The 17,815-nt window shown below is 43.0% G+C and overlaps 1 protein-coding gene and 1 long non-coding RNA gene across 7 annotated transcripts in view; one reads left to right on the forward strand and one right to left on the reverse strand.

Annotated features, from left to right (window-relative positions):
- The window catches only part of LOC142588394 (uncharacterized), a 62,800-nt gene that overhangs the window by 39,814 nt on the left and 5,171 nt on the right, over positions 1–17,815 (forward strand). For 3 of the 4 annotated variants that reach the window (XM_075700039.1, XM_075700041.1, XM_075700040.1), the window contains 5 exons: positions 2,831–2,890; positions 4,250–4,369; positions 7,844–7,888; positions 12,493–12,555; positions 16,588–16,659. In XM_075700039.1, the coding sequence (XP_075556154.1) occupies positions 2,831–2,890; positions 4,250–4,369; positions 7,844–7,888; positions 12,493–12,555; positions 16,588–16,659 (360 nt within the window). The remainder of the gene's footprint in view (positions 1–2,830; positions 2,891–4,249; positions 4,370–7,843; positions 7,889–12,492; positions 12,556–16,587; positions 16,660–17,815) is intronic. The other variant, XM_075700042.1, reaches the window with a different exon arrangement.
- The window catches only part of LOC142588396 (uncharacterized), a 101,051-nt gene that overhangs the window by 10,969 nt on the left and 72,267 nt on the right, over positions 1–17,815 (reverse strand). The gene's annotated exons all lie outside the window — the stretch shown is intronic.

The raw sequence follows: 17,815 nt of genomic DNA on the forward strand, positions 1-17,815 counted from the left end.
ACGTTTTGATAGGAGGACCTATCTTCGTCAAAGGCGGCTTAGTCATCCTCGGCATGTTATTTTTAAAGGGTTAGTGCAGTGACGTCGCGTGCGGTTGTTGTCGGTGGCGGCTGGTTGCAAAGCGAGAGACTTCAAAGAGAATGAGCACTGTCGCGTGACGTCTCTGAGCATGATTCCCAAAACGAGGAGACACGAGCGGGAGAGGGGTAAGGTGGGGAGAAAAGAAAGAAAAGGCGAGAAAGAAAAAAAGGGGGAACACCGAAAGATAATAAAGAACAAGAAAAGAAAAAGAGGGCCATGCGGGAGGTGTTGGGGAAGCGAGAGGTTAGGGAGCATTCAGGGGTGTCGTTCGCGGCATATTTTTGTGGAATTAGAAGAGCAAGTCAGGCGGTTACTGCGCGAGGAACAAAAAAGACCCCGAAAGACATCAGCTCAAAGAGTGACTTTAGTAGCGTAGCAGCAATGCGTAGAGTAAATACAAGGGGTTAAGACGGCGACAAGGAGTCTGGGGTGCATGCATGAGGTAACTGGAAGGCAGCGCCATGGTCTTTCAAGGGACGTTAGCCCCAGTAGCCCAACGTAGGTGTCGTTACTGCGGTATACAGAAATGGCGATACCCTATGTGGCTGAGGCGCCGAAAAAGGCATACCGGCGTTTGGAACTTTGGAATATGTAGGTGATGGCGTTTAAAAAAATATATATAATAAAAAACAGACAAAACAAAATAAAGGGGCGGAACCGAAACCGGAATAACAAATAGGAGGCTGGCGCGCACAGGAGCGGGCGAGGGCAGGTGTACATGGGAAAAGGGGGTTGTAGAGTTGATATGAACTTAAAAACATGAAAGAGTATACTAAATTGAGTAGTAGGGAGAAAAAAATTTTTTTGAAATGGAGGAATAGGTGAGGTTAACAATTAATGTTAGCTGGTGGCATAATGTGATTTGTGCCTTGGTTGATGATATCAGAATTTCACATTTAAGTTACCGCTTTCAAAGATTCGAAGTTGACACGTGGCAAATTAATTCCCGTTGGGTGTAGGCAATTAAACATGTGCATGAGGTAGGATTCTATATATTTCCTTTCGCGAGGTGAACAGAAATTTGTTTGTAACATATAGAGCCTCGCTTTGTCGAATATATGACCATGTTCATTGAAGTGACTGGCTACTGCTTTAGGTAAATTGTGTTTTGTGTCCGCGCGGTGACCATAGAGCATTGTATGAATTTGTTGTCCAGTCTCACCTTTGTATTGTTTGCTACAAGAGGCACATTCTAGACTGTAGACTACGTTGCTTGATGTGCAGTTGAAACCCAAAGTTACCTTGTGTGAGTAATTCGACGCTGTACTTTTTACTGTAGTAGCAGATTGAATATGTTTGCATGTAGAGCTCCTGGGGCGGCCACACGGACCAGTTCACAACTTCACCTTTGCCCTTAGTTTGGCATACGCAAGAATATCTTTAAAATTAGTGTTGCGCGTGTAGGCTACTCTTGGCGGGTCGGGAAAAGCTTATTGAGTTCCTGGTTGCTGGTGAGAATTGGGTAGTATTTACTTCTGATGTTCCCGTTTGGAAGTGCGTTTGAGAATTTCGAAGTAAGAAAGGGCGTTCTTGTTCTTGTGATCCTTTGGCGGGGCTTGAGGTCCTCGGCTCGTTCAAGTTTGGTTGCAGTGGTGTAGGCTTTCTGAAGACCACTGTTTGGGTGCTTCATGTTTGATAGGGTTTCTTTAAGGTGATCGAGTCTGTCTATGTAGTCTTGGTTTTCAACGCAAATGCGACGTACTCGTGTGGCCTTGCCTTTAAAGATGCCTTGTTTGCATTGTCTGGGATGGTGGCTCGTATATTCTAGGCACTGTTGATTTTCGAGTGGTTTCCTATGCAGCGTTGTCATGAGCGCCCCATTGTGAATGTATATTGTTGTGTCTAGAAAGTTTACGCACTCAGTTGAAGATTCTGATGTGGATTTTATTGTTGAATGAAAAGAGTTTAGAAATGCTATATATTTATCTAGACTGTCTTGACCATGTCACCATATTATGAATATGTCTTTTATGTGTCGTTCGTATGTGTGGGGCTTGTCAGTGCAGTGCGATAGGACATCTGTTTCTAGAATCCCCATAAATATGTTCGCGTAGGTTGGTGCAAAAGGCGTACCCATGCTTGTGCCATGTATGCGTAGGTATATCATGAGAAGCTAACAAAGACTGACACCAAGGACAACATAGGGGAACTTACTTGTGCTTAATAAATGAAATAAAGAAACGATAAATTGATGGAAATTAAAGTGGATGAAAAAACAACTTGCCGCAGGTGGGAACCGAACCCACAACCTTTGTATCGCAACCTTCGCATGCAAAGGTTGTGGGTTCGGTCCCCACCTGCGGCAAGTGGTTTTTTCATCCACTTTAATTTCCCTTAATTTATCGTTTCTTTATTTCATTTATTATGCACAAGTAAGTTCCCCTATGTTGTCCTTGGTGTCAGTGTTTGTTGGCTTCTTATAATATGACTAATAAAAATTGGGCCCCTCGGTTAACCCCCTCTCTTCACGTTTATATATATATATATATATATATATATATATATATATATATATATATAAGAAATTGGTCTATGGCACTCACATTAGTACCATGGGACATTCTCTTGCAATTCGAGTTGTTGTCTGGGTGTAGCAAAAGGTTTGACCACATTTTCCTTCAGAACTTTAATAACTGTGGCGCTTTCAGCCTTTTCTGCCTTGCTTAACACTAAGTGCACCTATATTTACCATAGAAAGCTTGTATCACCACAAGCATGTATCATACATGTGCTTTTTATATGTGTTTAGGCAAAGAAAACGATCACTCGCCCGCAGCCAATGGGCATCAGAATGGAAGTGAAGCTACGGGTGAGTTTAGCTCCCGTCTTCTTACAAAACTGAATCTGTTGCAAAATTTGCGCTGAAGCTAACGCTTGATAAAAACATTTTTATGGACCACTTCAATTGATAATGGGAGCAAATTAATGATGAAAAAATACCTGAAAATTTACCAGCAGCAGTACTATGAAAATATTGCAATACTTTGCTATGAAACAATCGACATTATCCCGATATTTTTATATGGCGCCATCGATAGTTTTTTTTAATTCTTAGCTCACTGCACGCAGCTGGTAACACGAAAACGTCGGCAAGAGTATGTTGCTATTATTACGTGAGGTAGGCCACGTGATTTTACAATATCGATAGTGCACTATGGATAGTACTATCGTACTACTAACTATAGTTTGCATCACTAGAGCAAGTTCAACAGACGTGTATTAAAGGACGCGGCATGTTGTTTTAGCCGAAGGGCTTGAAAGGTACGATAAAGAGGAAAATAATTTCCACTGCATCGTAGCTTACGCTCCCTTATTCCGAAAATGGTCGCTCATTTTGAAAAAGCCAAAGCAAGCGCCCCAGGTGTGAAGCAAGCACATGCGTCCTACTCTACCTAGGACGGTGAATTGCTCAGCTGCGCAGATAGTTAACCTCTTTGTAGGTAATGCAACTGATGTTCAACTAACACATCCAGGCCTTATGGAATGAGTGACGAATGCCTCGTGTATTTCCCGAGCTCGGGTGCGACAGTAGCTGCGGGCGACTCGCGCCCCGTGGAAGTGTGGGCTGCGTCCGCACGGGGGGGGGGGGGGGGGCAACGTGGATCGCCGAATTTCTGCCGGTCTTCGCTCCAAGGTTGTTGGCCCGTTCAAGCAAGCGGCCGTTTATACAACGGCTCATCTGCCCGATATACAGGCCACCACACGACGCAGTAACCTGTTGCAGAATGAGCGAACATTGACTGTGAAAAAGTCTCGACCAGTATAACTTAATTTATTGTTTCTCCAGTGTCCTTTGATATAATGTCTGTAGACGTTCTAAAGAATGAACTTTCGATTTACCGATCAACATCGGCAAGCAGGCGCCGTATTTCCGTGCAATCACTTTCGGTGCATTAAATTTAGCAGATAACCATCTGTCCAGCCAGCGGGCAAACGGCGTGACACCATTTACCGCGACAGTATCTCAAAAGCGATGAGCCTAGAATGCGGCCGCAGGGCACCGATAGTTAAACGTATCAAGCGGGGAAACGTTCTCGCGAAATTAACAAGTGGAGACCGCTATATCGCAGACACTTTTCAAGTTGTTGCCAATTATGTGTGTGACACTTCATCACAAGGACATTTGCAAGAGCCGCGTATTGAACTGGTGCCGTTCTAATTTTTCTAGGAGGTGGAAACGGTGGAACGATGGACCCAATGGGGATGGGAATGGGGGGCATGGGAATGGGTATGGGGATGAGCATGGGAATGAGCATGGGAATGGGCATGGGAATGGGCATGGGAATGGGTAAGTGAAATTTCGTCTTTTTGCTATTGCGAATCGTCTTGCATTGTCTGATGACTGATGTGATGTCAAGTAGCTTACTTCTGACTTTGTATTGCCACATGGCGGCGCTTTTCGTTCAGCATTTACCTGAACCAGAGACATAGGTAGCAGTGCAACCTACATAGAGAAGTTTTGAGGAAGAAAAAAAAACAGATCATGAGATGTACACAATAATGCTACAATAAAAAAAACATATGCAGCATATTTGATTAAATCAAACAGGCTAGCGGACAATTTCTAGCCGCCTAGTTTCAAAGGAGATGCCAATAAATTCTCACGCACATAGTCAACATCTTCATTTCAATATAAAGATCAAACCATATATTGTGCTGAAACGTGTAGTTTTACTTCTATTAGTGTTAATTAAGAAACGTAGAACTTTGCAATAGTGCGTTCATCGGGACAGGAAAAAAGAAATATTTCACTATATGAGTACCTTCGCTACAGTGATGGTTGACCCCGCTGCATTCCTTCAACTGCGATGACATCTTTGAAACCCTAATTGGAATATTTTGGTGCCAAATATTGTAAAATTTCTCTTGATTGCAATGCCGATTACGCATACTTGGTTTTGAGGAGTCGAGTTACAGTCTATTTTCTACTTTTGTCAAATTTTCTAGAGTACGAGGGCAGTTTAAATAATCATCTTCAGCCTCTCTTGAAAGTCGAACCTGATTTAATTACGTGTTCCTCTGCAGCCATCAGGGCTTAAGGCTGCGGATACATCATTGTTATCGTTAGTCACATCTTCAGTGACAGCAGAGGAAACCGTACAGCGCGTCTACCTTCATATGGCATCATGCCAATTGATTAGGCTGCACTGTCACAGTGTAGCGTTCTTTGAAAAGAGGAATGTTCGTCTACAAGCATCCTGCCGACAAGCTTGAGAGTTTCTTTTTTTCTCCCACGCCATGTGCACACCAAGATGTGTGGGTAGAAAACACTGCACATTTAGAGAAATAAACGTTAACGGTTTGGAGAGAAACAGCACCCTAAGAATATGTGGTGCGGCGGACAGCATTTTTCAAGTCAAATGTGACGACTTCGTAGTACTGAAGAACAGATGACGTACTTTCTTTGAAGATAATGCACACTGCGCTCCAAGTGTTACTTGGTCTAGTGGTTGCTAAGCATCAATCTCATTTCGAGGTAGAAAGAGTAGCTTTTCCTAAGCAAGTTGCATGAGGTGTCGATAGGGTGTGCAGACCATCGATCATGCAGCAGCTTTACACGTGGATTGTTTCATCTGAGAAAAAAATAAGCACATCGCCACATACACGCGGAAGACCGACAAAGCCGTATGCGATTCTCATTGTTTATTCACCCTAACCGTAAATATCAAGCAATCTTGAAGACCCAGGTCCAGGCTATTCGACGAGGGACAGTGGTGCACAGATGCACCGGTTTTGAATTAGCACGCGGATTAAAACAATTGCCTTTGCCCACACGCATTCAATACACTGACTGCGGATATTCACGCTTTAGCCCATCTTTCAGACATTCCAACGCGAAGCGTTAAGGGCCCCGTGTCGCAGGAAATCGGGTGTCGATGCCGGCGAAGTTGTTCGCGAGCGAAAATATCGGTATACATATAGGTATATGTATTTCTCACGCCTTTCTATATGACATGAGGTATCTGCGGGTTATATTGCCGCACCATTTTCTCACTAAAATAGCTCATACTTGATCTCAGATTGTAGAAAAATTATTCCTCTAAGTTTTGAGAATAACAGCTCACAAACAAATGTCATGAATCAAAACGCCGACAGCGCATGCCTTTTATGTTAAATCTTCTCATAACCCTGACAGACGGGCAAAACTAAAGTCCTTTGCAGTGAACCCCTTTTGTTACTCTGAAGGAGCCTTTGCCGAAAGGAGTTGCGCCGATGACACACCACACCGCACCAAGTTCCTTAGGTGGTTCCTCACATGAACGCCGCAAGAAAAGTGGTGCTGCTTGCTAAAGCAGCAAGAAAGAAAACATTTTTCAAAAGCTGCGTATTTAGATAACACTTAGCTACTGTAGAACACAAAAATATTTTTTATCGTTGTTGACGGATTATAATGCGTATATTAGTTTATTTTATTCACGTGTTCGTGCTCTTAGCAGCAATTTGAATTGGTCCAGCAACTATGTACGGTCGGTGTTTTGCTATGCTACAGTGTACTAGAATAGCCGTGCATGCTGTTTATTATGGTGCTGACCACATTTCTGTCGTCCTTTTTCATGTCTTTGTTGTCCCTTCCTTCGTACGTGCAGGCGTAACGCGTTTTATTCAATGTGGTATTCGCATAATTGTGATCGTGTGACAGAACTGCGCATTTGCATCATGGCTCAGCCTAACGCAAGCGATAAGGGAAGTGTTGAGGTCGCTCCGACGCTTGTCGCTCTCGGATCTCTTTTAGATGAGATAAATGCAGCCAAGGCGGAAGTGGAAAACATCATACGTCCACTCATCATGAGCATGCTTCATGTTGACTGCTTCGGCCGCTGTAGCCTCGAGCCTCCAACTGCGAAAGGCGGGCCTACGTGCGCAACGAACGATGGTTTCACGATGTTAACACAATAAAGACGACGCAGGAAATGACACTGCCGGAATTCAACATGACGGCGCCATCGACGTGATGCGAACGTTTGAGTCTATAGCTAAAGTAAATCTTCACTGTCCGAGAAATCGCATTACCGCCAAAAATTCAAAACTTTTCGCAAGGTAAAAAAAAATACTTATGGGGCACCGTAGTTGTGTGGCAGGTTTCCTCCTATTGACGAGTTGTGTACGCTGTGGCTGAAAGTAACTCCTTTTCCCCTCGAAAAGTAGATGCGCGATCTCCTTTCCTGCAAAGGAACTTTGCCTGAAGGGATGTACTCCTTGATCGTGTGTCACTGCGCTTGAACGCCTTGCCAGTAGATGTCCCCCTTACCTAAAGGACATTAGAGTGCCCGTGTGTCAGGGGTATCAGACTTAAATATTAGAAATGTGAAACGATAACCGAAACCTGAAAATGATGTAATATTTAGCACGGCTGTGCATTACCTCCAGAATGAGCCCGCGCAAGAGGCCGCGTTTCAACCAGAAAGCTCACATTTGTGCACAGCGTTCGCCGCCAGCGTTCCCCTCTAAACATTACGGTTGCGTGAGCTGCAGTTGCCGTGAAGCGTGAGAGGCAGCCAGTGATCTTTGAATGCTATCGTGTTCCACTCTTAAAGGCGAAGCTTAAGCGTTCTCCACCCAAATAGTTGCATTAGTTCGGGAAGAAAGTTTTATTTTTCAAACATTAAAGCTTAGTTGGTTGTGGCATATCACAGGCCACATTAGCTAGTCTAGAAGAGTTTCCTCAGGCATTCTGAGGATTGATTTTAATGAATGCATTATACTGCCGCTTTACGAATCACTGTAGGCCCGCCATGTTGTACAGGTCTCTTCTTGTTTCCAGGTAGAATGATGGGCTTCATGATGGCAAACCAAATAGGCAAAAATAGTAAGTGGAGCAGCTGTAAAGTCGAATTTTTGTGCACTACCAAATGACTGCAATGATGGCTCAATAATGAAGCATTTCCTCAAATTGGATTACTTCTATGAATTTTTGGGGCTTTACCTTGGCGCAACGCCTTTTACAACATGTTCTGTACATGGTTGTAGTTGCGCCTTCTTTCGTTGAATGTACGCACGATTATAACCGCTGCGCTATTTCTGCTAGGCGAAGCACATGTGCTCATTTTGCAAGTTCCTTGATGGTAATTATAATAATTTCTTCCACAAGCTTAGTAATGTGGGCACAACGTGGTCCTGCTAGATGGCAACAATGTTTATTTCACAGTGCGTGTCATTTAAGCACTGCAAGTTCATAGTTCATTTGAATAATCTTTCAGCGACTTCTTGGAATCCATGAGTGGCACTTTATGTGTGGAACAACTCGAACAAGGGCCCCCATGTTTAATTTTATTAAAGATGTATTTACGACGAGTATACCTAGATAACTTTCAGCTTATTAGACCGGGACAAGAAAGTGGACACACACAGCGCTCACGTCGGCTCATTTTCTTGTCCCCGTCTACTAATCTGAAAACGACCTCAATTATAGAGAAATTTCATTGGTTGATTATGGTCTCTAGAACCCTTCACGTCCAGGGTACCATAATGTTGTTCCTGCATTGAAAGCAATTACTGCATGCTTGAGCAAACTGATGCCAAGACTTTAATAAAAAATAGCATGTGCTTGCAACACGAAGGCAACCACTGCAGCATTTGTCACAGCCATTTCGGCGAACTCGATCTTTGGGGCTGTACTTCAATAATTAACAATAATAATTCATTTGATTTTTAAGCTATTGACTTCGGCGTAAAATGTTCATGGAGAGCAAAAATTTTGTGCTGTACTGAAAAAATTCTTGAGAAATAAAATCGTCCGAATTAGGTCACCGCCGAGGCTGCCGTCGCTGAGCAGCGATGAAACAGTAAAAGTACAGTAAAAGTAGTATGTATACGGCACAGAAAAGTGCATTACCCATTCGAGATGAGTACATTTGAAGAGCAGTGGCCCGAAGTCAAGAAAATATTTATTGGGGCCACGAAGTGCAAGGTAATGATTTCTTCATTGAACAAGGCTCAAGAACGCAATTATGCAGCATTGACAAGAAGCGAACTAGAAAGTCGTGGATCTATTGCTAACAAATCTATCGCTGCAGTCATCGCTCCCGACTGGGTCATGCAGAGGTGTCACACACATTACTAAATCAGGAAATTCCTTTTAGTCGCGAGAAAGTCACGCGCGTACGGGATGCGTTAATGAGTCATGAAATATTTATTAAACCCATTTCACGCGCCCGATCGTTGATGCACAAGCAAGGGGAATAGATGTACAGGCGTGGGCCGCCCCAATGAACACCATTTAAAGGAAATGACAAATGCATGTTGCCTGTGGGGGCACTGCTCAAAAGGTAATGATTTATTTGCAGCGGAGAGGTGCGCCATCTAACACCGAGCGGCATGTCTCGCCGTATTTTGCCATAGCGGTGACAGGCCTCGGCACTGTACCGTTGCAGGGACATCGTGAACTGCCCGTGTGTGACCGTAGGCTAGGCCGTTAACCTATACGACATTCAGAACTAATCTCAAGAAGATCGCCGAGGTAGCGTCAGAACTTTGCTGCCGAGGTAAGGCAAGTGTAGCGAGCACCAATCAGCAGTCAATGACGACAGCGCACTTCCCGTGAAGACGACAAACAGGTTAGAGACGGCTACCTGTTCGGCCTGAAGTGGACAGGCCAAGACAGGACAGGACCCGCTGTATCTGGCGACGGCGCAATTTCTTGTGCATTAGTGTAAAGAAATTTTGCGGGAGAAGTCGACAAAAAGAAACCGTTCAAAAATAACTTTTTGTCATCTCCACAACCATAACGTGTGCATGTCTGAAGCCTATAAAGTCAAAACCCCGGACAAAGACAGCAATTGTGCATTTAATTTCTCGAAGCCTTAAAAAATTGACGTGATAACTAAACCTGTTCCCCACGACTGCCCTTTTGCGCAGCTGTCTTAGTGCTCACAAACATACTTCGGACTAACGCTCGCTGGTGCATGCAAAGGTGCATGAATCTGCCACCGGAGTGTTCAGTAAATATGCGGTTTTGGTTTCTAGTTGTAACAAGGTAACTTGCCTTCTGAAATTATCGGTCTGCAGCTCACGACGATAAAAAGTAGAGACAAAGCTGAGCCTTTCTCATACCGAAAAATTGCAGTGAGGACGAGGAGGTTGTGGCTGATGTTCCGTAACAACGATCGTTGTCTTCTCCTGTGTCACTCGGAATCGTCCTGTGCTGCCTATTGATCCGTTCAGCGAGCAAATGAAGCAGTTTTATTGTGACAAACACCTATTCCTAATGCCACCAAGGAAAATGCACAGCCGGTGCTTTCTCAGATCTCGCGCGCTCTACTTCAGCCTCGGCCACTAGCGTTAGAGAAGTAAAATGATTGGCCATGTTTCAGTATACGCTATACAACACTTTAAGTCAACTCTAACATTTCAGTTGATAATTTACCATTTAGCTGATAATTGCCCTATTTAGTCAATAAGGTCAATTGAAAAGAATTACCTCATTTTCAAGAGAATGGTGAACAATACTGAGTTGGCTGGATACTCGATACGTGCAAATGGTCTTTTTTATAATTGACCCAAGGTTGATGCAGTACGTGTTTGAGCATGCATGAAGCTCCAAACATTAAACCGGAAAAATGCGTTCACCTTGCGTTTCTACTTTTAGTCACCAACCTAAGCAGATACAGCGAAACACAGAATAAGGGAAATATACTCGCTGAAAACTTTTCTTTGGTCTGTTTGTTTCATACATAAGAGTAATTTTAAATGCGGTCGCACATGAAGACGACAGCATCAATGCAAATAAAATTGTCATATGAAGAAATCAAGGCATGGGTGGGTAAGTTTCATGGGCCTAAACATCGTCCTCGTACTCGTACCATTATCAAGAGGTAAATACCATTACATAGCCATACAAATTACTATGTTTCAATTGCATGGGGCCAACAGAACCAATTCTTGCGCACAGTTTCGAGTGTCTAGAAAACCACAAGGAATATTTTGGGACATGGAGCTCCAGATACTGAAGCAGCGTCACCGGCATAAAGAAGACACTGGGATTCTCTATTTTCATGATGTCACACTTTTTTCGTATCTTCTTCACCAGTGACATGTAGATGTGTGGCATCAAATAATAACAATATTAAGATGGCGAGATGAATATTTAAGGGTCCACGGGAAAATTGAGTGAATTGAAAATTTTAAGTAATGCACACCAATTAACAACGGAGTGTCAGGCATGGTATGCATCAAATGTACTAAAAACAGATGGTAGCATTGCCCGCAGTTGCCGAGCTCTTATGCTACAGTTTAATAAGATGACGCTGAAAACAGTAAGTGGAAAAAAAAGAAAAACTGGCAATGGAAGAGACAGGCACATCTCACACGTGGCTCATTTGCTTCGGATAAAGTGATATTGATACATATACCTCGGGACCAGCTCTGTTGTTCTGCATATAGCACTTATTGTACTCCCGTTGTTACGTTAATATGTCTTATAGAGTAGTGCGTAGCTGTCATTTAAACAAAGCGTGTTTCGAAGATTTTCTGAAATGTCGCCGTGGAAGCAATGCGCATTCTACTGTATACTAAAGGCTTCTGCAGCTCAGATCTCGCACTGAAGTCCACAAACGTAAGACGACCGTCATCACACGTGTCCTTATTTCAGTAAGCAGAATAAGGACGCATTTATTTCAGCAAACCATGTGTTATCACCCTACTATTGTACAGGCTGTGCTGAATTTGTGAATATCGCATAGACTGAATCCCTCTCGTCTACAGAGGACAATCGCCCGACTTGTCCGCTACCTTTCTTAAAAAATCAACAGAGGCAAACGTCGCATTGAGACCACGCATGGACATGTCGCATAATCGGTCCATGTGATATAGACCAAACATGGAGGAATCCCAGCAAAGCTACCGCGAGTTAGATGGTGCGGCGCTTGCGCAGTTCGTAGCCGGTCACTCTGCCACTCTAAACAAATATAATTCTGATTTCATGTGTGATGCTGCTAAGCAGGGATTTAGTTCCGCTTGCTACAACCTTCTTAAAGAATGTTTTATAGCTCTACCAAAACTGAATTCGAGAAGAGGCGCAAGCACTTTTCAAACCACGGGAAACGGATAAAGCATCTTATAAAAGAAACAAACGAAGATAATCAACGCTAGGTGCACTCCAATATCCTTGCATCCTTGAAATTCCACCTTAGGAGCGCGAGAAAGCGATTGGTTCAGCTGAATGCAGGTTTGATTGCTGAGGCTGTACTCATAAAAACAAATTAAGCAAAATCGCATGTACAGGCCTTTGGATGTCCGTGAACGGCCAGCCCGTGTTGGTTCAAATTAACCCTGAGCCATCCATCATAATCGTAGACCTTCTGTTGCTTCGAGAATGTAAATACAATCACCATTACTATCAAATGAGTTTACAGAACATTTGCTGTAAGTGTTTTGAAACATGCGTATACTGCATCGCATTTTAATTTTTTCTAGTTGCTAATGCAGCCGTGGGCATAACGAGGGAGATTGTTGCAGCAAAACGAGCTGCTGAAGCGGGTAAGTGCACCTGACATCTTCCTTACAAAAACTATTTTGCAAGAGGTGACATAGGCTTTCGAAGTGTTTCATAAAAGCGCATTACTGCCGAACATGCCATGCTATGCATTTTTGTTTTTAAAAGCTCTTGAGTCCATCGGAAACCGCGCTATTAGACTTATTGTCTCTTGTTATTCTCACTATTTTAGCCTTACTGAGCTGAAACATAGAGCGAATCTTCGTAGTCTTGAGTTACGCAGAAAGACAGCGCCCATTGTCCATCTACCAGAAGTTTTATCCATCGTCTCTTGCCCGCCCGATTATCATACCAGCTGATCGCCGTTGGCTCCGCAACAGTCATTCTAAAGCTGTATGCGTAGTGTATGCACAGTAGTGCGCCTGCGCGCACTACTGTGCATCTCGTTTTCCACACGAACAGTGAAGGACTGGAATTATCTGCCCACCGATGCAGCGCGCCCCTCCAATCCAGGCCACTTCAAGTCATTCATTGAAGACATCGCACAAATGTAACAACCCAACCGTCATGTAAAACTCTGCTCCAGGAGCAACTGGTATAAATAAATAAATAAATAAATAAATAAATAAATAAATAAATAAATAAATAAATAAATAAATGAATTTAATGGAAGTATGTTAACCGTGCTGGCTTCCTTCCAATAGTGATTTTAACACGATAGCGTTCAGGAGCCCATGTCGCAGAAAAGTCAGTGTCGGGGTCGGACGTCGTTTCGACGAAGATTTTCGAACCACCCATAACCAGGCCGTCCATGTCACGCAAAGAATTTACTAAACTACCATAACTGACTTTTTCAAGCTAAAATACGTAGAAAAATCGTAAACTATGACTTACACACAGCGTATACACACATGATAGATCTCGGATTGTAATTTGACTGTGCGAAAAAATAATTCTGTTACATGGAAAATCAAAGAAACCCTTTTCCAGTTCTTCTAGCATCCACAAACCAGCCGCGGCGTCCGCCATTTTCGTGCGCCGGTGCGCAAATCTGAAAGGCCATAAAGCAGCGCGCCCGGTTCCTTGCAACACCTCCAGATGGCGCTCACCTCCGACGCATTAGGGCCCACGCAAGAGGCCGCGTTTCTACCAGAAATCGCGCCTACGAGCATAGCATTCGCGGCCGGCGATTCCCGCGAAACATTACGGTTACATACGCTCTACTTGCCAGGAAGCGTGACAAGCAGTCAGGGATCTTTGAATGCAACCGCGTTCCACTCTTAAAAGCGAAGCCTAAGAGGGAGCTTTAGCTCGGGCCCAACTCCGACGCGGCCTATTCAAATACATGTAGAACGCAAAAAACTTTTTCTGAGATAAGCCCTGGACAGATTTTGTTGAAATTTAATGCATTTGAGAGACAAAGTTAAATTCTAGGGACTGTTGCAAGCGGAATTTCAATTTATGGCCTCAATTTTGTTACTACAACTTTCACAAATTCGAAAGTTTGCAAAAAAATAAAAGCACCAAGTTTACAAATAAATAGCTCTGCATCAAGAACAGATATTGCGGTTGTGTAAACGGCATCCATAAGCCCATTGAACGCGGACAAACAGAATATGTCATTTTATATCTTACGTGAATTTGTTACGTTGTTTACAAGGGTTCTGCAGAAGCTCTATTTCCGTATTATTAATGTTTTGGGATCCTTGTGTAATATATCAATTTGTCCGCTTTAGATGTAATATTAGATGCCATTCACATAATTGGGGTATCATTCTCCCGGCTGAGTGACAAAATTGTAAACTTGATAGTTTCGTTTGCTGAAATTTTTTTGCTTTGCCACTTTTTAATTACAAATTTACGACCTGAATCAAAAATTTGAAACCAACAGTCACTAGATATTCAGTTTTTCTTTTAAATGCAACAAAACTCGCCAGATTTGGTGCAGTGGGTTGCCGAGAAAAACGAATTATCCTTTTACATGTATTTAGATAGGAGCACTCGAGCTAAAGCTTCCTCTTAAGCGACCTCCAATTTTTTCTTTATAAAGCCTTACTTGACCGAGCAGAAGGCAGCACTGAAGTACGAGGTAGCGGTGTTAGATATGGCGATGCAGCACGCTTGTGGGTGAATAAACGTGTTTTTTTTTTGCTAGGTGTTTGCTCAGTTTTGTTATCTTAAGAAAGGTGCAATTGACGGACGTATGGCTATGTCAACTCTGTGATCTGCTGTCGGCCCGAGTTCTCAAAAGTGCTCAAGATTCCACTTTTGTTCAATTCAATACGCTTCCATATGGTTGAACAGCGCATGTACTTGGGCGATATTGCTTGCAGTCACTATTTGACATGGGTGCTACACAAATAAAAGCGCTCAAAGAGCACTTCAGCCCTATTCAATAACCCTCTTTACCGGTTTACTCCTATTACACGCCACGAAAAATATCATCATTGATACGCACAAAGAATGTGCGCTCCTCAGGTAAAAAAAAAAAATTGGGTTCACATATGCAGCATTTCATAGCCCAGGGTTCAGCCAGAAAAAAAACCTTTAACTAATAACTGACAAATTATTACAAGAATTAGCATGTGTTTAAGCCTTGTTCAGGCTTCCTCCAGATTGTAGGTTATTGCTGAAGCTATTCAATTTATTTCTATAAACTACATGTTGCGAACAAGCGTTGTCACTATTTTTGGGAAACACTCGAAATACCACGTATGCCATCAGTGACGTAGATGAGGTGAAAGTTCAGGAATTTATATAACAGTACAGAAAAGAATTGGCCGTGCAAAAGGGATGAAGCGCCAACATGTACAGATGTGAATTCAGTGAACCTTGCAGATGCATGACAATCTGAGCAACCGGTACACCAAAGACAACAAAGCCACATGTGCGAGTTCTTGCCCGATTCGCCGGCAGTACTAAGCAATCGTTTGCTGGCTGTGCTTGGTGACAATTCTTTGCCAACGTCCTGGTCATATGGCCGCTTTAGGGCTGCCACACCGGCTTCGTTGCTAGATCATGCCGTCGACTTTAGCCACCACAGCTGTACAAATTTTTAGGTGACCTCCAAGTTTCTAGTCGACCGCCAGTTTAACAGGACGTGAGAAACGAAATTGCGGGAAACTTAGCAAAAGCGCAAGTAAGTTGTTCATTTGGGCACGGTAGCTGCTTAATAATTTTCAGCTTATAGTAATGTATACTTACGTTTCAAGTAAAAAACGTTTGACTTCAACGCAGGTTAGCATTGCTTACTGTCCTTTGATTGGCATTTGATATCAAAAAGACCATCGCCGAACAAAAACAATTGTGGAATTCCGCTAAACAGCTTCGCTGTAAAACACCGAAGGTTCTCATGTGGGGACAATAGGGATAAATGTACCAGACTGGAATAAACAATAAAGATAAGTGTGCGAAATGTCGCCCTCGTAAACCTTTTGCAAAAGTTGCAAGCATAGCTTTCTGTCTACATTTCCGCGTCTATGATGAAGACCTACTACCTAAACAGAGGGATCTACAGAGGAGACAATTGAAGTCCAGTACAGTATTCCCTACAAGCGAGAGATTCATGCAATTCGAGAGATTCGCAAAAAGGTTTCCAGTGGTGGGTGCATAACACAGCAATACGGTGCTGAATTTTCTTCCGAATGTAAATGTCATCTCTAAGATCGTGAACTGATTTCATGGGTCTTCATCTTCGCATCTCTCGGCAGCAAATTGCACGAACGCGAGGCTATTCCACCTAATAATCTGCCTTTTTTGATGATGGCCGAAATAAGCTCAGCATCCGGCAAGGACTTGGCGATCTGGCTTACCAGTATAAGTTTAAATGTCTCTAGGTTGGTTACTGAAGTGCGATTTGTCAAGTTTTTGCCACAAAGTTCACAGTTCTTATGCAGAGGTGAGGAACAAGTAATGTTCGTGAACCACTGATCTGGCCTAGCCACCTAAGTGTAGAGGTTTCGGTGGTGAATAGAGGACTTCAATGCGAAATGCACTTACAGTAGCCTGTAGCAGCTTCGAGCAGCGTGATCCGTGATGTTAAGCTATGCTTGTATGTTTGTAATGACAAAGTTTAGCAGCCGCAGCCAAAGGTGACGGTGCTGCGGATGAAAAAGGTGGAGCGGATGCAGGGGACAAGGGAAGTGATGGTGAGTACTAGTGCGGATACTAATCTCGATCGTTATTAGAACACACTTAGGCCGCACTGAGAAGTTGATATGTAAATGCCGGTGGAGGAGTTGAAAGAGGCTAGAGAAACATGAGTTGTCCCCAAAAGGGAGTTTGAATTCCATCTAGATCTCTTTTGAAGGCTCTCATGACGCAGTGCGGACTAGGTAACTACTCTTTACAATAAATAATACACATTTAACCATGCTCTCCAACCTCTGCACATGTGATGTATGTTCTTCGCTGCCTTTATCATGATATTTTTATGTACTATATTTTGCTCAGATTGAATGGGATAGGGGATTCAAAATGATAATTTCAAAAGCGACAGATTAACAGAATATACTTGATGTGGGGAACGAAACGTTTCCTATATATATATATATATATATATATATATATATATAACTTCGGCGTGAAATCATTGGCGCACATATATGAAACACTGTAACAACAATCTTAAAATATATTTTCCTGTTTGAATCGTACTTTTAGAGGTTTCTTCCCTGCAATATAATATATCTCAATGCTCCCTGTCTCCGAAATGACGCCACATTATGATCCCGCGTCATTTTGTACCAATCTTGAGTGCACTTTCCTTTCGCTTTCCCCCGTTCTTTCTATGTTAATAGCGAATTCTCACTCTAGTACAGAACTAACTGCTGTTTCCACATTGCGACATTTAGTGTTTCCCTAAATTCAACAGCTCTGTTCAACTTTTCATACGTGCCACAGTGTTCGTTTGTGGGGGTGAGAAGTAGAAGTGTCACATTGTAGACGCGGCCGACTCCTAAAATCTCGTGACGGGTTATGACCGGGGTACTGTGTAGTGGACCAATGCACTCGGTTGGGCGGTCAGCATGAAACGTGCTCAGACACCGGGCTAATTCCTTTCTTTGGTAGGCTAAAGAACGATTAGGCGGAACTAAGCCGCAGACCTAGCTTCCCACAGCTATTGGCATTAATTTGACAAGACGTCCCTATATTCCTATTAGGTTTCTGCAAAAGAAAGAAAAAAAAAAGAACGGGAATATTGAGCGACAACTTCTGCACCATCTCATTGAAAACGAGAGCTTTACGAAAAAACTTATTGCAGGCTAAGAAATTGACTACTTTTGTTGTGAAATCTTTAAAATG

Source organism: Dermacentor variabilis, chromosome 7 (genome assembly GCF_050947875.1).
Source record: "Dermacentor variabilis isolate Ectoservices chromosome 7, ASM5094787v1, whole genome shotgun sequence".
Taxonomy (NCBI): Eukaryota; Metazoa; Arthropoda; class Arachnida; order Ixodida; family Ixodidae; genus Dermacentor; species Dermacentor variabilis.